This window comes from Martes martes (assembly GCF_963455335.1).
Source record: "Martes martes genome assembly, chromosome: 8".
NCBI classification, from domain to species: domain Eukaryota; kingdom Metazoa; phylum Chordata; class Mammalia; order Carnivora; family Mustelidae; genus Martes; species Martes martes.
The window spans coordinates 41,806,619-41,821,085 of NC_137895.1; the positions used below are offsets into that span (position 1 = coordinate 41,806,619).

Consider the following 14,467-nt stretch of genomic DNA (forward strand, 5'->3'; position numbering starts at 1 on the left):
ATTCTGGTGATTTTTGTATTCTAATTAGTATTATAAACTAGCTATACAAAGACATCATAGGCCAAGATAGATTTACAAACAAGTTCTACTGAACATTTAGGGAAAAATAGAATTCCAGTCTTGCCTTAAAACTGTATTTCATTAAGTCTAAAAATGGACCCGTCCTCCTACTTTAACGTCTCTGAAATGGGTTTGATTTTTTTTTTTTAAGAGGGGGGAAAGGTGTTGGAGGGGGCAGGAGCAGAGGCAGAGAGAGAGGGACAGAGAGACTCTTAAAAGCAGGCTCCATGCTGGAGCTAGGGGGCTTGATTTCTTGATTTTGGCTCAGGTCATGATCTTGTGGCATCTGAGTCCCAAGTTGGCTCTGTGCCCAGTCCAGAGTCAGCTTCAGATTCTCTCTCCTTCTCCCCCCACTAAAATAAATAAACAAAATCTTTAAAAAAAAAACTATGATGTTATGTAATACACAGCTTAAAGAAGAAAAACTATGTTATCATCCCATTAATAAAATGTATTTGAAATATAGAAGGAAGCTCTTAACCTTGTAAAGTTAGAATTAGGAACAAAAGGTGTATACCATCTACACTTCATTTCAATGTTGTACTTGGAATTTAGCTGGTGAATAAGATAAAATGAAATAAAAGTAAAGGAGCAAACAAATTTTATTTGTAGTTAGTATAATTGTATATATAGAAGCTCTCCCAAATTCACAGGTAACTTATTAAAGTTATTAAGAAATTACTGGATACATGTTAACTGTGGTTGTATATACCAGAAACAAATGGTTAGAAAATGCAGTTCAAAAAATACCACTTAAAATAACAGAAAGTAAGGTACCTAGCAATAAGTCTAAAAAAGCTAACATAGTATCTTTATGTAGAAAAGTATAACACTAAAATGGTGTATTCTCAATAAATGGAGAGGCATACCATATTTCCAGTAGGAAAATTCAATATTATTAATATGGCAGTTCTCAAATTGATTTTATCTGTTAAAGGTATTTTGAATTCATATCTCAACTGGATTTTTTCATGGTACTTGATAAGATTATCCTTAACTATCTAGGGAGAACAAAGGGCAAAGAAGAGTCAAGACCCTCCTGAAGAACTGGAGCCAAGCAAGAGTCAGGGGCTATTTAATACTTGCTATAATGGTCCAGTAAGTAAGACAGGAGGTGTTGGTGCTGAAATAGAGACAAATGAAACACCAACAATGAAGACTTTGAACTAATGTTACTCATTAGTAACTCATTTGCAAAAGCAAAACTGTGGAAAAACAGTAAAAAGATCAGTCCTTTCTAGGAGTTAGCAGGGAGGCAGTGGTGAATAAGCAGAGCACAGGTTTTTATGGCAGTTAAAATACTCTGTATGATACTGTAATGATAGATACATGTCATTATGCATTTGTCCAAACCCATGGCATGTACAACAACAAAAAGTGAACCCTAAGATAAACTATGGAATTTGAGTGATTATGATGTCTCAATGTAGGTTCATCAATTGGAACAAATGTCCCACTCTGGTGAGGGGAATTTATAATAGGGAGATCTTGCATATGTGGAGGCAGGGGTATACAGAAGATCTCTTTATCTTCCTCTCAATTTTGCTGTGAACCTAAAACGTCTCTAAAAAAATAAAATCTTAAAAAAAAAAAAAAAAGTAGAGGGGCACCTGGGTGGCTCAGTCATTAAGTGTCTGCCTTTGGCTCAGTTCATGATCGCAGGGTCCTGAGATTGAGCCCCGCATTGGGTTCCCTGCTCAGTGGGAAGCCTGCTTCTCCCTCTCCCATTCCCCCTGCTTGTGTTCCCTCTCTCACTGTCTCTCTCTCTGTGTCAAATAAATAAATAAAAACCTTAAAAAAAAAATAAAAGTAGAACACTTCAGTGTACTGCAAGTGTACTCACCTTATCCAAACATCATGGCATGGAGGAACAGAGAAGAAACTTCATCAGCATACTATCAAGACGAGCCAACGTCAGAAAAAAAACTGGGCAGAGTTCACCCAAACAGCTTGTCCTTGGTTTACAAAGAAATGGTACATTGGTGGGGCCATTTTGGGTGATAAAAGCTCTTTTTTTTTTTTTTTTTGTTAAAGATTTTATTTATTTATTTGACAGAGATCACAAATAGGCAGAAAGGCAGGTAGAGAGAGGGAGGGGGAAGCAGGCTCCCTGCCGAGCAGAGAGCCCGATGGGGGGCTCGATCCCAGGACCCTGGGATCATGACCTGAGCTGAAGGCAGAGGCTTTAACCCACTGAGCCACCTAGGCACCCTGATAAAAAGCTCTTTTATATTGAGTATCCTGTTTCCTGTATCCCCTGCATTCTTTCTTTTGCTGTCACTTTTTGTTAAAATACATATTCTATGATATCCATTCTCAAGTGGTGTCATATGAGGGAAGTAAGGCCTTTAGAAAATAATTTAAGTGAATAGTTTTTCAGTTCTTCCAAGGATTATGGTGCATGGGTATTGCCATTATAGATGTATGGGGAAAAAAGGTTAATTCATATTGAAAAGTGGATGTTTCAATGCAGTAGGCCCAATGAATCCCAGGTGAGAAGGACTACTCTAGTAAGTTATTTGAAAATTTGCATGGAAAGTAAATTTTAGACTATATATGCTAAAAGTATCTTTATTTTACCCTAATACGTAATTGGTAGTTTGGCTGGGTATGGAATTTTAAGTTGGAAGTCATTTTCCTTACAATTTTGAAAGCATTGCTTATATTTTGGTCCTGATTCCAGAATTATTGGTGATGTCAATAGCTTATCTGATTCCTGATCTAGAGGAACTTTGTGTTATGAATTATATACAAAAGGATTCTTTGGTATAAATGGGGCTGGTTCTCAGTTTTTACCATTGCTGGTTTGTGATTCAGCAAGACAGTGACTACTTGTTAATCTCATGCTTTCCAGTGTCAAATATATGTTGTTATTGTATCCTATCCTGGATCCATACTTGTGGAATACATGCCTATACTTGTTTATGTTTTTAAGAAATTACCCCTCTCTTATAATTTTAGTTTTAGGAGGGAACACATTAGGTTAAATCATTCTGCCATTTTAATGTGAAACCTTTCTAGATTTCACATATATTATCCAATTTGATCCTCATAACAATCTGATAATACAGGTAATATTATTAGCATTTTATAGATGAGGAAACAGAGACCCACAGAAATTAACATAATTGAATGCATCCAGCTGGGATTTGAACCACATTAACATTATAATGCCTTGAGAGTCAAGCACCATTGAATGAATTATAATTATTTCTCTCATCTATAATTAATGGTCATTTATATTTCATGACATGGAGAAAAGCAAAACAAAACAACCCAGATCCTTGTTGTAGTTGTAATTATCAACTGTAAACTTTATTTTTACCTTTATTTGATTTTTGAAATGCCTTTACCCAATAAAGAACATGTTATATAAAGGAAATTTATTTGTTGTTAAGTGTACTTTCTAGTAACGAGAGACAGACTTAGATTATATAGGATGCTGTTGTATCTTGAGTGGAGAACTAGCCTTGAAATGTATGCATAATAGTAGGAAGGAAACTGAGATTGTATAGTAAGGTACCTATAAAAATGAACCACTGTCAGTTGAAATTTTAAAGGTTAGTTATAAAGAGATAGCATAGTATATAAATTTGGCTATTTGTACTTCACTATTAGATTTAATAATGTGAGATCATACCAGTAACTTAGTTTTAACCTAGTAAAGAAAGATAGTCCATTTGTTATTGTGATAATAAAGTTGCATTTTTCTTTAAATAGAGTTTTAAGTGGAAAATCCTTATTGGTAGGTGATATATTTTGCAAAGTTTAAATGCAATGAACAGGAACTATAGCAACTCATATCTATTTCAAGAGGACATGTATTAGAGCACTCTGTTATTTTGGTGTCTTCAGTCTTCCCTCTGGATTGGTTTGCATTAACATTGTCTTAATGACTCAAATATCCTTGCTAGAGATAAAACTTAAATATTTGTTACCACTTTAGCTGTTAGAATCCATCAAAATTGTACTTGAGAGAATATCTTTCCTTATGAATTCTTAAATATGGCTGAAGCAAGCAGTGGATTAGATATAGATCTAGAGGCTTCAGGAAAGATAAAGTGTTATATTTATATCCATATATGAAGTAAGCAAAAACTGGAAGGAATCGGAAGAGGTGGGAAATGTGGCAGATACTACAAAAAACATAACGGATATGAGAAAGGGTTGCATTTTACTTCATCCTAAATCTCTATTGATCTTGCTTTGTTTTACTAAAGCAGCTGTTCAGTTCAGGGCATTGCTGGTTTGATAAAAAGATAAAACATTAGTGGAATAGCCTTTCGCGTTTATCAGTTCATTAAAAAACAAAAACAAAATAACAATCCATTAGCAAGGCTTAATGCCTTCTCTGTTTATTGCTGATTTGACAGTCTCTGGTCCTTCTTTGCTGTTAAATGTGTGTGTCCTTTGTTTGTGCTGGTGGGTTTCGCTACATTTAGATGTGAGAGAAAAGCCTCTCCTTGCCATACTGATCTAATTAGCCTTCTGAGCGAAAATATACGTTAAATAGCCCTTCTAAGCCATGAAAGAAGAGAGCTCACAACAACGTAGATTTTCTTCCTGTACTGTGGTTTCGCCTGTTTTATTTCCTCCACGAATTGATGGCCGAAAGCTTGTCCGGAATGCTTCATTTGGAGGATACAATGAACTTTCTCCTTCTTTGCCAGGTTTGTTTGTTTAATCTTGGATTCTTTTCTTAATTTCTTGCAGGCTTTTCATTAAATTAGATATTCCAATATCTTAAAACTGCTTTTATTTAAATGAAACAGATTCTGTAGTGAAAGATTCAGTTTTAGTGACTGCTGCTACATGGCTTGGCTTTTCCATGTTTTCTCTTAAAATCTCTTACACTCAAACTTGAGAACTAGTGATTCAGTGAATTACAAATCTTGCATTGCTGATAGCATGAATTTTTGCTTTAATTATAGAAATAAATATTATGGCCCTTTGATAAAATTAAAACATTTTCTAGACTTGAGATAAATGTAAAATTCTATAAATAAGCAAATTAATCTGAGGTTTTTGCAAATAAAACCCAGATATTTAATATTGATACTTGTTTGGCTGTTTTCTTCAAAATAGTAACTGTGTTAAATTGATATTTAGCTTAAGCTTTAATAGTTCAAATGCTGACTAAAGTGAAGTTTTTTAAGTATAATTTTTGAAATAGTCTTCTTGTTGTTAGATGTGTCTTTGTATAATTAGTTTGTGCTAAGAAATTATTTTTAAGGTAACATTTTTAAAATAAAATTGAGCATTTGACAGCTATGATTTAGACATTAAATAATTGGTTAATGAAATAGATCTTAAATTTAATTGTATGAAAGATTTATTATAGCAAAGATTTGGATATATATTTTAAAATCTTTTTTTCCTTTTAAAATTTTAAATTGTAACATATATTTGTCTTCTCTTTTGAGGTTATATTTTTCTTTTAAAATGAAAATATTCTTTAATACTCATGGCAAAAAAATCACTGAAACTGGTGCTTACTTTAACCATCTATAGATTTTTCTGACACATTTTATTAAATTTGTATTATGTTTTCTGCTTCATGCTAACATTTATTCTCAGCTTTTTTGAATATTCATTCTGATAGGTGATATATGCATTATTTTGAGATCGTGAAACACCTTATAGAAGGTGCTACCTGGACAATAAAAATACATTATTATAAATTCACTGATTTCATTTTCTTTCAAAAAATTCTTTCAAAAAAGAATTGGAAACCATAGTCCTGAACTGTTGCCTAAGGAGCATAAGCTTTGAACAGCATTCATAATCTGTATTTCCTCTTCTCAGTATAGCATGGTTACTATCATGCTTCTTATGTTCTCAAAATGGTGTATGTTTTAGTGTTTGTCTTTGTTCAGAAGTGGCTTTGAAAATACAACATACTGAAAAATTTTAAAGTTTTTAAGTACTCTGCTTTTACAATGTGATTTACTTCTGTTTCTGTGTATGTCTCCATTTTATTTTTTAAGCTAGCAAGCTTGCTAGCAAATGTTTGCTGACTTTCATGCAATGAGTCTACTTAATATTAAAGAATAACCATGTGACTCTACTAAACAACAGAAAAGTTCACTTTTTAAAAGTTTAGTATTTACTTAATTAGGTATCTAAATGCAGAATTGTCAGTTTCTCTTGTCAAAGAGTATATTGAAGGTCACCCTGGGTTGATTTGTTTGAATGGAAAAGTAAATGGTTGGCTTTGTTTTCTAATTCTTGAAATAAAATCATATTCATAGGGAGGCTTCCATATTCCCCTTTTTACAACCAATAGTTGTACCGCAACCAGCCATGATGGAAAGCTCTTTAAACTATTTTGCATTTTATCAGATAAGAAATAGAATAGAATTCTATTCATAAAGATGAAGATGTTGTTGTTGTTTTTCCAGTTAAAAAATAAAACCTGTATTTCTTCTGGGACCTTTCATTGTACTGAAAAAAAATATTAGATACATTCATTTTTACCTGACGTTATTAGAGGAGAGGTTCTACACTAGTGGTATTTTAAGATCATTTTGCCTTACTACTTTGAACATAACCTTCTTTTCATTTTAGTTTCCTAAAAAAATATATTGGTATGGCCTTTTTCTTTATGCTGAGCTATAATATAGAAATGGTACCACCTGCCCATGTATTTCCAGTAACACCATAGTGCTTTTTTTTTTTTTTTTTTAAGTTCATGTTTGCTCATCTGTTTCTTTCCCCAATTTCAGGTATAACTTCTAGATATGCTTATTGGACCAATCTCTAGAATAGTACCAGAAAATTTGAGTAAATAAACTAAGCAAATAAATCACTTATAGACAAACTGTGTGAGCTTTAGTGCACAGATAGGTTTCTTTTTAGTATATTTTGACTTCTCAGAGTTTTTTGTTGTTATTGTTGTGTTTGTGTGTTTTGTTTTTAGTAAAATTTCTGGATTCGTGGTTGTGTTTAGTATAGTTAATCTATTTATATTTTGTAAATACCTACTCAATCTGTATTTGTAAGTAATGCATATATAATCTCATTTTAGCAAGACTGAAGAGGCATAAAGCTTGCTTTATTATATCTAAACATTTATTGAACCAAATTTATTACGGAAGTATATGAAAAGGTTATACCTTGATGATAGCACTTGTATTCTGTTAACAAATTAGAAGTTAAGGACATGGTGTTAATTTATTTAGGGATAATATTCCATTGAGTTAGTAGGAGGAAGTAAACTCTGTATTACTGTACTACTTAAAAATATTTTTATGATGACAGATATAGGGAGGACTTTCTTAAGAACAAAAAGCACTAATCATTAAAGAATGATATGGCTATTAAATTTGACTACCTTAAAATTAAGAGTGGTTTATTAAAAAAAATGCAGGTAATAAAAAGACAAGAATAGGGAATTATTTGTACCATATAGCTGGCAAGGGGCCTGGAATACATCAAGAATTCCTATATAAATCAATAAGAAAAAGACAATATATTTATTTATATTTTAATGCACAAAGGATTGGGGCACCTGGTGGTTTGGTCAGTTAAGCATCCGACTCCTGGTTTTGGCTCAGGTCATGATCTCATGGGTCGTGGGATTGAGCCTCTTGTCAGGCTCCACGCTCAGTGGAGAGCCTGCTTGAAGATTTTCTCCCTCTCCCCCTCCCCCTGGGTGTGTGAGCGCGTGCATGTGTGCACTCTCTCAAATAAATAAATCTTTCAAAAAAAAAAATGCACAAAGGATCTGAGAAGGTCCTTCACAGAGAGAATGTTAAAATGGCTAATTAACATGAGAAGGTGCTCAACATCATTAATAGTCAGGGACATGCAAACTAGAACCTCATTATACCATTGATATACGTACCCCACAGATTAGCAAAAATACTAAAAACCTGTCAGTATTGATGTTACCATGAATATCGAGAAAGGAGAACTCTTACATACTATTACTAGAAAAATAAATTTGGTATCCTCAAAGTTGAAGATACACATATAGTATAACCCAGGAATTCTAGAATTTAGAGAAAATCACAGGTAGGGGTATATATATATGTCTCCCAGGATACAGTGCCAAGAATATTTGTGGCACCGTTGTTGATAAGAGGGACAAATTAGAAACAACCCAAATGCCTATTATCTACAATCGATAGATGCATAGTGGTATAGTCATGCAATTGGATTCTAATATGCGATGAAAATGAGTGAAATACATGCTTGACGTGCAGGTAAAGAATGTTTGCAAAAGTCAAGATAGTTGCCTTTGAGGAGAAGATTAGACTGTGATCAAGAATGGTGCTGAGAAGTAGGGAGGATCTTATGGGATTTTGACTATTGTTTTTTTTTATTTGGGTGGTGGTTCTGCCAGTATTATTCACTGTATACATTAAATTATACATTTATATTTTATGCATTTTCTGAAGCTGTTCTATATTTTACATATTTAATAAAATGATTACAAATAACTGGAGTCCAGTTTTGCTAATTTTTGGATCAATTAATCAAATTTTTATGTTTGAAAGGGTGAATAAGGATTATTCTTTCTTTTCAGGAATTCAGGATTCAGTGAATTCAGGAATTCAGTCAAGTATGGAATATGAACATGAAAACAAATAATTGAAGTATATTGTGATAAATGGGGTAGTACAAATATGTATGAAATGCTATATATCTCAAAGAAGGGGAGAGCTAACTCTGCCTATACAATCAGAGCAGGGCCACCCAGAAGAGGTGTCCTTGGGTCTTGAGAGGCACCTAGCATTCTAAAAATAGCATGAATTTTAAAGTTAGACCTAAGTTTGAATCAGCTCTGATACTTTCACTTACTAACATTGTCAAGTTCCTTAATTTCTGTGAACCTTGGTTTTTTTTTTAATTATATAAAATATAGTTAATATGTGAGGGTTTTTGTGGTGGTGTTTTAAAGATAACTAAGTAAAGCATCTAGCATAGTGTAGTAATCACAAGAGTTCTTACAAATGGATATTGGTTCCTTTATTGTTGTTTTCATTAATATTATTATGTTAATTACTATTGATGAATTAATCAGAATTAGCTAGGTGCAAAATAAGTTAAAGGGATATAGACTAAATGAGGAAGGATGTCAAAGCAGGAGAGGTCTAATAAACTGAAAGAATAGAGAAGGCTGAGCTTTTATTTTTTATTGAGGCATAACTTACATATAGTTAAATGCATAACCTTTTGATTTTAAGTTATATATAGACCCCGTAACCACTTCCCAGATCCACATAAGACTGCCTCTTGCCCCGTGAATTCCTTCTATAACGAAGGTAAACCACTGTAACAACCTCTAACTCTATAGATTAGGTTTGACAGTTCCTCAACTGTGTATAAATGGAATCATACAGTATATGGTTTTTTTGTGTAGGAAGACATGGCTTTTTTGACTCAATATTGTGTCTGTTGTTTTCTGTAGTAGTAATTGGTTCCTTTAATTACTACTACATTGCTGTATAACATTCTATTGTGTAAATATATTCCCTTATTCAACTCTTTTTTTTTTTAATTTCTTTTCAGCATAACAGAATTCATTGTTTATGCACCACACCCAGTGCTCCATGCAATACGTGCCCTCCATAATACCCACCACCTGGCTCCCCCAACCTCCCACTCCCCGCCCCTTCAAAACCCTCAGATTGTTTTTCAGAGTCTCTAGTCTCATGGTTCATCTCCCCTTCCAATTTCTCTCAACTCCCTTCTCCTCTCCATATCCCTTTGTCCTCCATGTTATTTGTTATGCTCCACAAATAAGTGAAACCATATGATAATTGACTCTCTCTCTGCTTGGCTTATTTCACTCAGCATAATCTCTTCCAGTCCCGTCCATGTTGATACAAAAAAAGTATGGAATGCCTCACGAATTTGCGTGTCATCCTTGTGTAGGGGCCATGCTAATCTTCTCTGTATCGTTCCAGTTTAAGTATATGTGCTGCCGAAGCGAGCACCACTTATTCAACTCTTAATAACCATTTGAGTTGGTTTCAGACTTTGGCTATTATGAAGAAAGCTGCTATGAACATTTTTGTATCTTATTTTGACGAATATACCCAACCATTTCTGTTGGGTATATCTAGGATTAGAATTGCTTTGTATTAGAATATCCGTAAATTCCGCTTTAGTATGTACTTTCAGTTTTCCAAAGTGGTTATGCCCCATTATATTCTTACCAATAGTGAATAGAGATCCAGTTGCTCCACATTCTCATCTGTACTTGGAAGGTAGTATCCCTTTAATTTTAGCCATTTTGATGGGGTATAGTTTTCTGTATCATTAAGGCAGTGGGAGGATAGGAGGAAGGAAGAGAATTTACTACCTAAAATCACTAACAAGCAAACTTGGTAAAAAGTTATGATCTGAAACTGCTTTGCATTATTAATAATGGTCAATAATGTGTTACAGGCTTCAGAATTTGTCTGTAAATTCCACTTTTTTAAAAAAGTAATTTTAAAGTAATTTTTATGTCCCACACATGGTAGAAAATAATAATTTATTAATATTAAGAATCACTTACTATAGGGGCGCCTGGGTGGCTCAGTTGGTTACACACATCTGCCTTTGGCTCAGGTTATGATCCCAGGGTTCTGGGATCGAGTTCCGCATCAGGCTACCTGCTCTGTGGGGAGCCTGCTTCTCCTTCTCCCTATGCCACTCTCCCTGCTTATGCTAGCTCTATCTCTCTCTGTCAAGTAAATACATAAAATCTTAAAAAAAAATAAAAAAAAGATTCTCTTGCCGTCTCCCTCTGCCTCCCCGCCCCCATGCTCGCACTTGCTCTCTCTCCAATAAACAAATCTTGAAAAAGAAAGAATTACTTATTATAAAATATTACTACTCTGAATAAATATTTTAGAATTTTCAACTGAATTAGGTAACTTTTGTTTGCTTTATACTAAAGTCTTAAATTTTGATAAGTTATTTAAAATTTCATGTTGCATTTATGGAATAGTTTAATTTCCCCCTAGTATTGGGATTAAGTGATCGTCCTTACTGCAGTTGGGGAGTAGGGGAAAATACTTCCTTCTTCATATTATAGAAACCAATTCAATAAAATCTCTGGGTTAGGAAATTGGAATGGATTTGTTTTTAGCTAATATAAGTGAAATAGAGAAATAAGGTATAATTAGTATATTAGAAATGATTTTTAAATGCTTCAGGCACTGGTGCTATTGATGATTTTTTTAAGTGCTACTTTATGAATAATGTATGTATTTTTAATATAGGCTTTTATTGGACTTAGAACAAATGATTATAGGGAAGAGTTAATAATACTTGCCCTTAAAAGTAGAAGGAACATCTTTAAATTGAATAGTGCTCCTTTTATACCTGCCACACAAATTTCAGTGTTAACATTTCTCTAATTTTACTGTTAATAACGTTAATCTGTTCATTGCTTCTGGCATACTGTTATGTTAATATGTTACATAATTGCAGGGATCCCTGCATGTTCATCCTTGTGCATTTATGTATTTTAGATTCATCCTTTTAGAATTTGTATACAGTAGTCAGTGCTGATGATCATCTTAAGAGTCAACATGAATTGAATGTATACTATGTGGAAAATAGTATGCTAAATGCTCTCTAATGGATCCTCATTTAATTCTCACGATAAACACATTGTTAGGTTTTTTTAAGTCTGTCCCTCAGTCCAGGTTGATTTTCCTCTAGTCTTTTATCGCCAGTTATAGAATTGTTTCCAATTGGGCAAGAGGTGTTACAAGATGCTGGGTTGGCTCTTTCAGTTAGGATTGTTCATTAGAAAAGAGCTCACTAGAGGGTCGCATGGGTGGCTCAGTCAGTTGAGCAACCAACTCTTGGTTTCAGCTCAGGTCTTGATCTCAGGGTCCTGAGATCAAGCCCCTCCCACGTCGAGCTCTGCACTCAGTTGGGGAGTCTGCTTCTCTTTCTCTCTCTCTCTGTCTCTCTTTCTCTCAAAATAAATAAATAAATCTTAAAAAAAAAAGTTCACTAGAATAAAAGCTCTATGAGGCCTGAGTTCATGCAGAGTGCTCTAGGAGCGCAGAAAAGAGGTATTTAGCTTCATGTTGATGGGTTCAGTTAATAATTATTATCAGTTAACAATTATTAACTGATATTAAATATTAAATAATTTAAGTTTATTATCAGTTATCCGATAATAATTATCAGTTAATAATTAGCAAGCCTTACTTTATTCTAAAGAGTTATTATACCACATATGATCCCTTAAAAGTATTTCAAACTAATTAGTCTAGGCTTTTTGTACCAATATACATCAAATACAATTTATGTTTGAAATTGGATGACTTATATGCATTTGCTTCTTAATGTCTGAATGCTATATAGTAATACTAAAATAATAATGTTTTTTAAAGGTTTTGAAAGAGGAAAGGAAGACATTTCTCAAAATAAAGATGAATCTTCACTTTCTATGTCAAAGAGCAAGGTAAGGATGTGTTATTCCCAAATATATGATTATGACATTTTTCTAATATTTAAGAAGAAGAACTAACAATAAAATTCTATGAGATTTTTAGGGTATGTTTTTATGTTGGTATATCTAAATCATGCAGTGTATATGAAGAAAGGAAAGTTCCACTGGGGTTGATGTTGGTCCTGTTGGTTACTTGGGAATACAGCCTGTTGGTAACCAGTGTGTTCTCTCCAGAGTTATACTGCAAGAAGTTTTTGGTTGTGGAATCAAAGTTCAGTGACTGTCAGAAATTTCTATTTCTTAAGCTAGTAAATTCTCTGCTGTTCTTAGCTACTGAGAGCTACTACCCATTATTTTCATGCCATAGCTACTAGTCTTTAGCTGTCCTTATGGTAGCAATTATGGCATTCCACTGTGAAAAACTGTTAAGTGATTAAACACCCCTTTCTTAGCAAAATAGAAGTGGGCATATGTGTGACGAACAGAACATGAAAAAACCCTCCATTTTTGTTTCCATTCATGGCAGTGGTTGAGAAGGGTCCATGACTTTTTTTTTAATGTATAATTTTACCCAAATTTTATCCAGACTTTTCAAGTATTCATTACTTAAATATCTATCATATGCGTAAAAGTACCTAGAAGTTTTCATAGTACCATATATGTGTGTGTGTGTGTGTGTGTGTGTAAGAAATTCCTTGATCATTTTATGGGATGTGTAATTAAAGAGAAAATAATTTATCTGGAGTCTTCAGTAGCTAGACATATAATGAAATTTATAGAATTTTTAAAACCTATTTTCAAGCAGTTAATACCAGAGTTGGTGAATATATGGTAGAACAGTATTCCTACTCAGAAGTCTAAATACTTAAACCCCACACTTACATATCAGAGTCACCTATATGTAGTCTCTAAATTGGGGGGAGGGGAAGAGGGAGGGCAGGGAGCCCCCCAAAAAGAAAATTTACATACCTTAATGAAGCAGGGTGGATAAATGAAAAAAAATAGGCTTTAGAACTATACTTCTAATAACACCAATCATATTTGACTCTTTAAATTAACAAAAATCAAATGAAATTAGAAGTTTAGTTCCTCAGTTACACTAGCCACATCTCAAGGGCTCAGTAGACACCACATATGGCATTTCTGTCTTTCACAAAGCTCTGCTGGACAGCACTGCTTTAAAGTCAAAAAAGCAAGTTTGAATCTTGATTCATATACATTACCTGTGACTTCTTGGATACTAATTACAGTGATTTTAATAGCTATTTTAAGAGCTTACTATGTGTCCCCTTAACTCATAACAGTACTAGAAGGTAGTAGGTATTATTGGCCCTGTTTTCTAAGTGAACAAACTGAAGCTTAGAGAAATTAAATAAGGGTTAGAGTAGTAAAGCTGGGATTCAAAATGGCTTCAGTTTTCTTATCTGTACAAAGGAGATAAGGTCCTTGTCCCAGATTATGATACTGCAACTGCCTGACAGTGCCTGGTTAATAGTAGGTATTTGAGAATTCATCTTCTTTGTTTGAATAAGAATTACAGTGGGGGGACACCTGGTTGGCTCAGTTGGTAGAGCATGTGACTCTTGATCTTGGGATCCTGTATTCAGGCCCCACATTGAACACAGTTTACCTAAAAGGGGGGGATTATAGTAAATGAGTGGGATTCTTAACATGGTAACTAGTGTAAGTAAAATTGTACTTAAATCCTGATATTTTCCAATAGTTGAAACCTACCGATTCTGCCTTAACTTAGATTTAATCCTTGTTTATTCTGTTAGCTGAAGAGATGCATAGTCACCTGTTTGTCCTTAAATATGCTAACACAAAACCCACTCTTGTTTTTCACAATCCTAAAATTTATACATTTATCATTAAGCCACATTCTCATGGAATTTTGATCATGTTAACCGTACTTAAGTAACTTCAGGAAACAGAGTTTTGTTACTCCTTCTATAATCAGTGTGCATAACTGAGACCATCATAATTTTAACCTTATAT

The 14,467-nt window shown here is 33.7% G+C and overlaps 1 protein-coding gene across 2 annotated transcripts in view; it reads left to right on the forward strand.

The window, feature by feature from the left end:
* Window positions 1–14,467, forward strand: part of OSBPL8 (oxysterol binding protein like 8) — a 150,258-nt gene that overhangs the window by 92,896 nt on the left and 42,895 nt on the right. For both annotated transcript variants that reach the window (XM_080810442.1, XM_080810443.1), the window contains one exon: window positions 12,411–12,481. In XM_080810442.1, the coding sequence (XP_080666568.1) occupies window positions 12,411–12,481 (71 nt within the window). The remainder of the gene's footprint in view (window positions 1–12,410; window positions 12,482–14,467) is intronic.